This window comes from Vicia villosa, unplaced genomic scaffold (genome assembly GCF_029867415.1).
Source record: "Vicia villosa cultivar HV-30 ecotype Madison, WI unplaced genomic scaffold, Vvil1.0 ctg.002727F_1_1, whole genome shotgun sequence".
In the NCBI taxonomy this organism is placed as follows: Eukaryota; Viridiplantae; Streptophyta; class Magnoliopsida; order Fabales; family Fabaceae; genus Vicia; species Vicia villosa.
This window is the reverse complement of record NW_026706013.1, coordinates 130,704-140,929: the sequence shown is the minus strand read 5'-3', so window position 1 is coordinate 140,929 and position 10,226 is coordinate 130,704. Positions and strand designations below refer to the sequence as shown.

General features: G+C 36.0%; 2 protein-coding genes, 1 long non-coding RNA gene and 1 pseudogene across 3 annotated transcripts; 3 read left to right on the top strand and 1 right to left on the bottom strand.

The window, feature by feature from the left end:
- Window positions 1-461: 461 nt before the first annotated feature.
- Window positions 462-1,004, top strand: LOC131639653 (secreted RxLR effector protein 161-like). Its single transcript, XM_058910133.1, has one exon. It carries the CDS (start codon window positions 462-464, stop codon window positions 1,002-1,004), a length of 543 nt encoding a protein of 180 aa, XP_058766116.1.
- A 1,099-nt stretch (window positions 1,005-2,103) lies between these two features.
- LOC131639651 (serine--glyoxylate aminotransferase-like) lies at window positions 2,104-2,952 on the bottom strand (annotated as a pseudogene).
- Window positions 2,953-5,326: 2,374 nt separating this feature from the next.
- LOC131639650 (uncharacterized) lies at window positions 5,327-6,016 on the top strand. Its single transcript, XM_058910132.1, has one exon. The coding sequence runs from the start codon at window positions 5,327-5,329 to the stop codon at window positions 6,014-6,016; it is 690 nt and encodes a 229-aa protein (XP_058766115.1).
- A 1,948-nt stretch (window positions 6,017-7,964) lies between these two features.
- Window positions 7,965-9,836, top strand: LOC131639648 (uncharacterized). The gene is made up of 2 exons (XR_009295011.1): window positions 7,965-9,500; window positions 9,592-9,836. It is a non-coding gene; the product is annotated as an uncharacterized LOC131639648 (long non-coding RNA).
- The last annotated feature ends 390 nt before the right edge of the window (window positions 9,837-10,226 follow it).

The following is a 10,226-nucleotide window of genomic DNA, read 5'->3' as shown; positions in this document are numbered from 1 at the left end:
AACAACTTGATGTGAAGTCAGCTTTCCTGAATGGAGAATTAAAAGAAGGGGTATATGTGTAGCAACCTCAAGGCTTTGTGACTAAAGGCCAAGAAGAAAAAGTTTACAAGTTGAAGAAAGCTCTCTATGGGTTGAAACAAGCCCCTAGAGCATGGTATAGTGAAATTGACAGCTACTTCATTCAACAAGGATTTCAAAGAAGTGAGAGTGAGCATACCTTGTATGTGAAGCATCAAGGTAAAGATGATATCCTTCTTATTGCCCTTTATGTTGATGATTTGGTGTATACGGGTAGCAACAAGAAAATGGTTGAAAATTTTAAAATAGAAATGATGAAAAAATATGAGATGAGTGATCTTGGCTTGCTGCATCATTTTCTTGGTATTGAGGTTTACCAAGATGAATATGGAGTTTTTATTTTTCAAAGAAGATATGCTGAAAATATTTTGAAAAAGTTTGGGATGAATGGCTGCAAACCTGTTGATATTCCTTTAGTGGTGAATGAAAAATTAAAAAAGGAAGATGGTGGAAGATTAGTAGATGCAAGCATGTATAGAAGTTTGGTTGGAAGCTTGTTTTATCTAACAGCTACACGACCCGACTTAATGTTCGCTGCTAGTTTAGTCTCAAGGTTCATGAGTAAACCAAGTCATTTACATCTTGGAGCAGCAAAACGAGTTCTAAGGTATGTCATGGGAACCATGGAGCATGGAATCAGGTTTGAAAAAAATTCTAAACTCGAAATTAAAGGCTACTGTGACAGTGATTGGGCTGGAAGTGTTGATGACATGAAAAGAACTTCTGGTTATGTGTTCAGCCTAGGTTCAGGAGTAATTTCTTGGTGTTCGAAGAAACAAGACACTATAGCGCAATCTTCAGCTGAAGCAGAATATTTGGCAGGTGGTTTGACTACACAACAATCATTGTGGTTGAGAAGAATACTTGACGATATCGGAGAAAAGCAAGAAGAAAGTCTGCTGCTTCACTGTGACAATAAGCAATAGCCATGGCGAAGAATCCTGTTTTCCACAGTCAAACAAGACATATTAATATAAAGCACCACTTCATTCGAAGTGTGATCGAAGATGGCGATGTGCAGTTAGTGTTCTGCAGTTCACAAGAGCAGCTTGTAGACATTTTTACTAAAGCACTATCAAGAGGAAGATTTCAACAACTTAGAGAAACAATGGGAGTTAAAGAGCAACACATTAAGGGGGAGTGTTAAAATTAATGTGTTGTAACCACCACTGGCTTTAGTAAGAATTATGAGAGAATTGCAACCATCAAATTCTAATTATTGTCTTTATTTAGAGTTATGTTAGAGTTGTAACATTAAGATTGAGAGAACCAAGAGTCCTCATCTTAATTATCATCTTATTATGTCGGTTTTGATTCAAGCCTATATAAAGGATTTGTAATGCTAAGAAAGACATAGAAGTTGGTGGTGAATTCAATAAAGTAGCAATTTTAAAGCATATCTTCCACCAGTGGAAGTATAGTGAGAAAAGTGTCTTGTGCAGTTTTAAAGCATATCTTCCACCAGTGGAAGTATAGTGCAAAAAGTGACTAAATCCAGTTTTCCTCTGCAGAATCCTGAAACACCATAATTTATCACATACCACCTCTAGAATACCACCAACACTTTTGCACTATAAGGTGTCCTAAAAAATAAAGTCCAATGACAGCATAACTAAAGTTGAATCTATTTACAATCGGTAATAAAGTGTGGATTTTATGTGGAGGGCTGCCAAAAACATATTGCCTACAAGGGAGAACTTGAGAATGAAAGGTATGTGTTAGGAAGCTGAATGCTAAGCCTAACAAGGCTTACTAAACTAAAGAGAAGCAAGGAAACAAACTAAGAAAATAGAATTAAAAGATAACTTTGATTTCTTTGATTTATTTCCAATGTCTCTATGAGACTACATTATATAACATTCTAAATGGATACTAATAATATAAAAGCCCAAACACTACTAAAAGCCCAATAACCATACTAATAATATTAGTTCTATTATTACCCTTCTAAAAATAACATTACTACTAATATAAGTCGTATAATACCCTTCTATCATTGCCGCGGGGTTCACTTGAACCTTGTCCTCAAGGTTCTAAAAGTACTCCTGGATCCCATTGCTCAATTCCTTCCTCGAAAATGAGATCAAGGGCTGCGCTGAGACCATAGAGAAGCTGAACGGAAGGAGTGTATGGCCAATAGGTTCCTAACTTGTAGAATTTGAGGTAGTCAGCCCAATCAAAGAAAACTTTAAGTGATTTACCAATTTTCGAAGCTTCAATGGCTTTAGGGATAGCAACCACAAATCCTATCTCAGTAGGGAGGGAAAATGCTTTATGAGAACCTGTTATAGCCACATCTACTCCCCATTTGTCCATGCTGAAATCGAGAGTACAAATGGATGACACTCCATCAACCAGGAGGAGGGCTGGATGGTTGTATGCATCAAGAAGTTGTCTGACTTTGGCCAAGTTATTGGTGACACCAGTTGTTGTCTCATTGTGAACAGTGAAAATAGCCTTTATGGTGTGTGCATAATCTGAAGCAAGTTTTGATTCCAAAACGTCGAGATCGGCGCCACGGCCTCATTTACATTCCACAACATCGATGTTAAATTTAAGGCATTGTTGCTGATCAATCCAAAGCAAACTTAATTGGCCTATCACGAAAGACACAATCCGATCTCCAGGTGACAATGTGTTTGTCAGAGCACTCTCCCCAGCACCAGTACCAGTTGTAGGGAAAAGAAACGGTGTTCCAGTAGTAGTCTTGAAAATCTTTTTGACATCCTTAAGTAGCACTTTTTTGAGAGCTGGAATTGCAAGAGAACAATAGTCCTCGTTGTTTCGGCTCATAGCCCGAATAACCTGGTCGGGTATTTTAACCGGCCCTGGAACAAAGAAACGATTTCTTCCTGGTGCATTAACATAATCCATCGTCTTTCCTTTGTTTAGCACCAAATAATCACCTTGTTGAAATGCAGAAGAAGAAAGAAGCACTGCGGGAATGGGAGAACGAACGAAACTAAGAGTGCGAGAATAATTGAGAAAGAAGGCCATTTGAGAAGAATTTGAATAATCTCCACATTTGCTGTAATATGCTATTGACTTTTCAAAGTCTTTATCGCCACACGTAAGATAAACCGACACCTGAGGCAATTGAATTATTACCATCTCACCAGTGAGAACATCCATCTCCACTTTCACTTGAGAACCTCCGTTTTCAGTTTCTGTTTCAGCACTAACCTCGGAAGCGGCATCAATCTCAATATCGGTTTCCTCAGTAGGATGGTGGCTCTCAATATATGCTACAGCTTCTGATACTTGAGGTTCTGTTTCAATATGTAGACCAAGTTCAGTCAAGGGTTCAAAGCTTATTCCCGGTGCATCGGTAGGGTCGTGCAACTCCAATGAGATTGAGTGTGGATGATCATTTATTTCCATGCCACAATTTTTAACCTCAAGATATTCCTCGCCTTCTTCTATTTCTTTTTGTGAATTGATCTGACCCGGGGGTTCAAAACTTGATTCTACTGCTGGTGAAGGTGTGAATTCTTAAGAAGTCAAAGGGACTTTTGGTGATAATGTTGCAGAAAAATCACAACATATAGATTCTGTCTCGACGCTAATATATGAGCCTGCTGAGGCACTCAACTCAACTGGAGGTTTCGGAGGTCGTGGAGGTTTCGCTATGGTATTCAAAGTGAAACCTTGCTGCAACTCCAAATCTAACTCCCCTGAGAACCGTGGTTGTTGGGAACGGTGCTGCACCACGCTGTCACTAAAACCCTCATAATCAATTGAACTAGCAGTAGAGTATCCATCACAATCTACTCTAATTCGAAGACCTTGTCCATCCACAATCCTTTCCTCGTCATTCTCAGCTTTAATAGAAACAATGGAACCAGTATCTTCCAACGTAATCTCATTAGAAACATAGAGAGGTATTTTATCAAACACCTTATATGCATTATGTTCTAAAACATCATTAAACAACAATACCTTCGCGTCGATCTCATATGAGTTGAAAACAGATGTTATTGTTGCAGTCGTAGATGATGTTCCACCAAACAGAGTTGATGTTGTCGAAGCAGATGAAGTTCCTCCAAACGGTGTTGTGTAAGACGCAAATCCAAACGGAGTCGAAGAAGTCGAGGACGATGATGATGCCCCAAACAGTGTTGAAGAAGTCGAAGAAGCCGAGGTAGATGCTCCAAATGGTGGAGAATCCAACGGTGCTCCAAATGGGTTCGAAGAAGATACTCCAAACTGTGTTGAATTAGCCGATGAAGATCCGAACACAGAAGAAGTCGCGGTGAAAAAAGACGATTCAAAGTTGAAAGCAGAAAATCCGACCATGTTCGGATTTTGAGTTTGTTTTGATTGTTGTTTTAGCTTTGTTTCAAAGAGAACTTTGGGAAACTTAGCTTTTTGTTTTTTTCGCGAAACAGAAAGCTTTTGAAAATTTTTTTGAGATGATTTCTTAAAACTTAGATGAGAAGCTTGCCAATACTTCTTAAAATCTTTTCTAGTACTAAAACGGTTTTGACATTTATGACTCATTGTGGAGGGGGTGATTGTTGGATGCAGTTGTATGTAACAATGGTTGTAGTAATATGAATGAGGAGATGATGAATAAGATGAATATGAGTTAGGGTTTGGTGGATATGGTGAATACCCATGATTTGGATACAAAATTGGTGATGGTGTTGGAACATATGGGTTTGTGTAATAGGGTGAGAAAAATTCCCATGGAAAGGATGGAAATGAAGGTGTGGTAGGAGTTATGAAAGAGGGGTTTGTGGGATAGGTAGGAGGAATGCTCCATTGATGAGATGAAGGTGTAAGATAAGGGTAATCCATAGGAGAATTTGAGTACATGATGAAAGCACCAATTGTTAGGAAGCTGAATGCTAACCCTAACAAGGCTTACTAAACTAAAGAGAAGCAAGGAAACAAACTAAGAAAATAGAATTAAAAGATAACTTTGATTTCTTTTATTTATTTCCAATGTCTCTATGAGACTACATTATATAACATTCTAAATGGATACTAATAATATAAAAGCCCAAACACTACTAAAAGCCCAATAACCATACTAATAATATTAGTTCTATTATTACCCTTCTAACAATAACATTACTACTAATATAAGTCGTATAATACCCTTCTATCAGTATGTTACTAGATCCATTATGCCCTTTCTGCAACAATAGTGTGGAATCTATTGAGCATATTCGGCTAAATTGTATTTTCGCGAGACAATTATTCTTTTCCTCCATGCATCCTGAGTTACCGTTTACAATCAGATATGGAGCTTGCTTCTTGGTTGGAAGCTATACTCTCGGGGAAAGACAAAGGTGTAGTGCAGCTCATGTGTTTGATGATTTATAACCTGTGGTGGGCTAGAAACCTGAGAGTTTTTCAATCAAAATCCCTCACTCCCATGGAGGTTGCAAATATGGTAGAGGATCTCGTGTTTGATTTCAACAAATGGAATCCGGAGGTGTATATCAAGAACAGAATCCCCGAGTGCAATGACAGCAAGGTGCAGGGAGTGTGTATCATCCAAGTAGACGCTAGTGTTTTTGAAGAGGGATGCATTTCTTTTGGATGCATTATCAGAGATGAACATAGAATCGTATTGTCGGCGTGCAATGTAAAAGCGATGAATGTTGAGGTGGCCCTGGCAGAAACATTGGCAATTAGGTGGAGTTTGAATCTGGCCAGAAGTAAAAACATAAAAAAGGTATTGGTGCAGTCCGATTGTTTATCTGCGGTCGACTGCATAAACTGTTTTTCAAACATTGCTGTTTTAGAACCAATTGCAACTGATTGTAGGAATTTGTGTAATAGTTTTAACTGTGCTTCTGTTGTTTTTATTCCTAGATCACAAAACTTTGCTGCTCATAACCTTGCTAGGTGTGGGTATAGGGAAGGTGACTGTATGTGGGAGGGAGAGATTCCTGCATTATATGTATCTGTTTCTCCTTTAAATTGAATGAATTTGTCTTCCCATAAAAAAAAAGTTGAATCTGTTTTAGTGCTTAAGCCCTTTAGCCTTCAGTTTTTCAGGTCTCTCTCAATCACAAACCAATTGTTTTAATAAGTGTCAAAATCAGCACCACGTAAGTGAAACAAAGCAGGGACCCACTTTATCACTTTATCCATAAACAAAATATTCTTACTAAAAGGTATTTCTTGAACTAAACTTTCCAAATCCTCCGAAAACTTGTGATATTTTAAGACTACTTGTGGTAAATATGCTAGTAACGCTGAAAGTATCTTGTTTCATTATATATGACAGTGGTGTGTTCTTATTCCTAACTTTTTGTAATTCAAAACTACTACACTCATCCAATGCTTACTTGCAACAATGCCTGTCAAATTTTAAAATCTTGCCTTTGCTGAACCCGCATAATTTAGTGTAAGGGCATAAAATTAATCATCCTCCTAAATATAGTATTTCACTATTTCCTTTTATTACTAGTAAGTGATCTTAACTTTCAAGAAGTGGTGTTGATTTTACACTCAGAAATTACATTATTTATCCACACTCATTCACAACATGAGAACCCGTTCTCTTTTCTCGCTATACATGGTTTACCTTCTTCATCCATACTCATTCATAATCACAACATTGTGAGAACCCATTTTCCTTTCGCTACACATGGGTTTCCATCCAACTACTCTTACTTGACATTATACTCAAGCCATACAGCATGTTGCCAACTGGCAACTATTGAAGAGTAATTCAATATTCAGAAGATGGGCATCTGAAGTTCTGATGTGGGCTGATCTTCTGATGGTCACTCAGAAGATGTTGTGATCTTCTGATGGTTACTCAGAAGATGTTGTTGACCAGAAGATGTTATCTTCTGGGTCCCATTAACTTAGCTGTTTAGTAGTAAGGGTACTTTAGTATTTTGTAGTATTGTACTGTTTGTACCTTAAACTTGTTCACTAAGTTTAGTCTGTTAGGGCCTACGTGGCAAGAATTTTCTTTTGTATAAATAGCCTTGTAGTAGCTATCATTTATTAACAATAAATTTATTCTCTCTCATTAATCTTTGCGCCGTTATTCTTTTGTCATCATCTTTATTCTTTGTGCACCAACAATTCGTATCTAGAGCTCCGGTTCCAAACACAGGGAAACACGAGTGAACGTGAGTTTGTGTGACTGTGTGATTGATTTTATTTTTGGGAAACAAAGTTGTGTTGAATCACATTTTCTCTTGGCTGTTTGTGGGATGGGAAACACTGTGTGAGTGTGAGTGAAATCTGTTTTTCTGCACAAGTTTAAAGATGAGTGGAAGCATTTGAATACCAAACTTCCAGTTCTCGATGGCAAAAACTGGAATAGATGGATGACTCAAATGCGTGTATTATTTGGTGCTCGAGATGTTCTAGATCTTGTCACCGGAGGATATGTTCCGGTTGTAGCGGATGCAACAGAAGAACAAAGAGAAGCGCAGAGAGACGAAGAAGAGAGACCAAAAGGCGTTGTTCTTCATCCATCAGTGTGTGGATGTGAATGTGTTTGAGAAGATTGTTGATTCTATGACGTCAAAAGAGGCGTGGGATATACTGGTCATGTGTTACGGTGGTGACGTATCAGTAAAGAAGGTGAAGCTTCAATCCCTGAGAAAGCAATATGAGAATCTCAACATGAAGAACAATGAGAAAGTCTCTGAGTATATCTCTAGAGTGATTTTGATCACTAATGAGATGAAGGCTTGTGGAGAAACCCTTTCTGAACAAGTAATTATAGAGAAGATATTGAGGTCGCTTACTCATCAATTTGATTATATTGTTGTATCTATTGAACATTCTAAAGATCTGGAAACCATGAAAATAGAAGAGTTGCAAAGCAGTTTAGAAGCACAAGAGTTGCGTCTGACTGAGAGAACTTCTGAGAGAGAAGTTGAGCAAGCTCTGAAGGCTTCCCCATGTGAACCGTACTGACTATCAGCTGATTGATATTTCTGAAGATGACTTTGTAAGTTTTCTTTTACTTATTATTAGGATATATATCTATTTTGTTGAAGGCTGTGTTGCTTTCTTTTTGTTTGCTGAATGCTGAAGATGCTGCCATATCCTGAAATCTGAGAGTATTTTTTTTGGAAGGTTGCTATACATGACAACAAAATGTCATCTTTCATATTTTCATTCCATTAAAAAATCAAAAATATCATCTTATTTTGACTTGTGTATAAAAAACTTATCTTGAGTTGATAAGTATTAATTGATTAAGTAAAAAAAATGAAGTTTTTCTTAAACTTATCTTAAACAAATATATGATAACAATAGTTCTGTGATGTTTTCATTCCATGAAGAAAATCTAATATTTCATATTAAATTCTACCAAATGAATAATTAATTTATTTTTTTAGACTTAAACAAATAACACTGTTCAACTCAAGATAAGTTTTTTATACACAAGTCAAAATAAGATGACATGGGGGTGCATTTCCAACCTTAAATTTTTCTCATGTTGGTTGAATATAATTTGGTTGATTTGGAAAAGAAAAAATGAACAATTATGATTCCATTGGCTGCTGATGTAATGACTAACACGTCTACAACAAGAAATAGAGACATAATTTTGGTATTCTTCGAGAGTAGCTAACATTTCTTAACCTATTTGTGTGTTACTTTTAGGTGAGTCTGTTGACTGATAATGGAAGTACCAAGGATGATTTGAAACTTCCCACTGATGATGCACTTCTTTACCTTCTTTATTCATTACAATCGGATTATTCATTTCACCTTCCATGACTTCAATTTGAATGTGAATGGTAGGGACAGAACAATTTCGTGTGAAAATCTTAAAAAGAAAATCAAATCTGAGCATTCTTGGGAACCATCATCATGGAGCCCGGTAAGGAAATATCGTAAAATGCATGACATACTTGCGAGGGTTCCACCTGGCTTTGAAGCTCATGGTAAGAATTATTCTTTGTGAAACTTCATTCATTGACCAAATTGTATATTGTTGAAGATCCGTGTCTAACAGTGCATGTTTTGATTCAACTCATATCTGTACTCCTATAGTGGGAAATTTGCACATGGTTTTATTAGATTTAGTATGTGCATAAGTTTAGTTACTCCTTATTTTGGTCATGGGTGTTTAATACTTTATTTGATGTTTAATTTCCAACATGTGCGGTTGGGTTAACAATCATAGAACTTAATGCTACATTTTCTCCACAGTGAACCTGTTGTTGGGATTGCAGAATTAGTGTTGCAGCAGCTGCAACTGCTTCTTCAATGACACGAGCTAATTAGTTGCTATTTGACTTTTAAAAAAATCAGTAAACCAAATACCATGTCTACTTGATTCCATTTTATAGTTGTCAAATTATGTGTTGGAAATTTTTCAAGTGGTGATGAAAGGTAAGTTCTGAAGATGGAGCATCAAAGATGAAGATCTATAACTTTGGTTGACTACTAAATTCATATGCTAATTAGTTGGTTTTTTCAAAGTAATTTTTATTTCATTTCGGAGCTTTCTTTTTAGTTTTCTTTTTTCAAATTATTGGAGCATTAAAGTGATTGGTGTGTCTCTGTTTATAGGGATTTTAGAAGTGAAAAGAGTTTATTAAAAAATGAGAGGGTCCAGTACTAGCACCAACACGTCGTCAACTGAAGCATTTTACTGATAAGAAGACATACGAAGCAATGGATGGGTTAGCTAAGTTTCAAAACAAGAATGCTCATCAATTAGCCATGAAAGTTGTCCGCAATTATCTTAGTGTAGATAATAAAGACCAATCAATTTATTTGATCTATTTTATTTTATTTTATTTCTTATCATTAAATATTATAAGAGCCATTTATTGATTGTGATAGTAATAAATGCATAAAATCAAAGTTAATTATTAAGGATATTTATAATTGTTTTTAATTTAAAAATAAATTATGCATCAAATATAATTTACCTAAAATAATGTTTCCTCAATCAAACTTTTATTTTGAGACTACTATGTATAATTAAAATAAGAGAGTTTATTTAAGATAATTTTAATTTAATTCATTAATTTATTTAAGGTCACTGTATTTTATTTTGACAAAATACAAATGCATTTTTTTATTTGCATGTTTTAAATTTATGGTTGTTTATGTATTGTTTTTGCACCTTCATATTTTTATACTTCAAATAGGTCAATCGATTTGAAAAAAAAAAAAGGTTAATTAACTGTAGAAGTGAT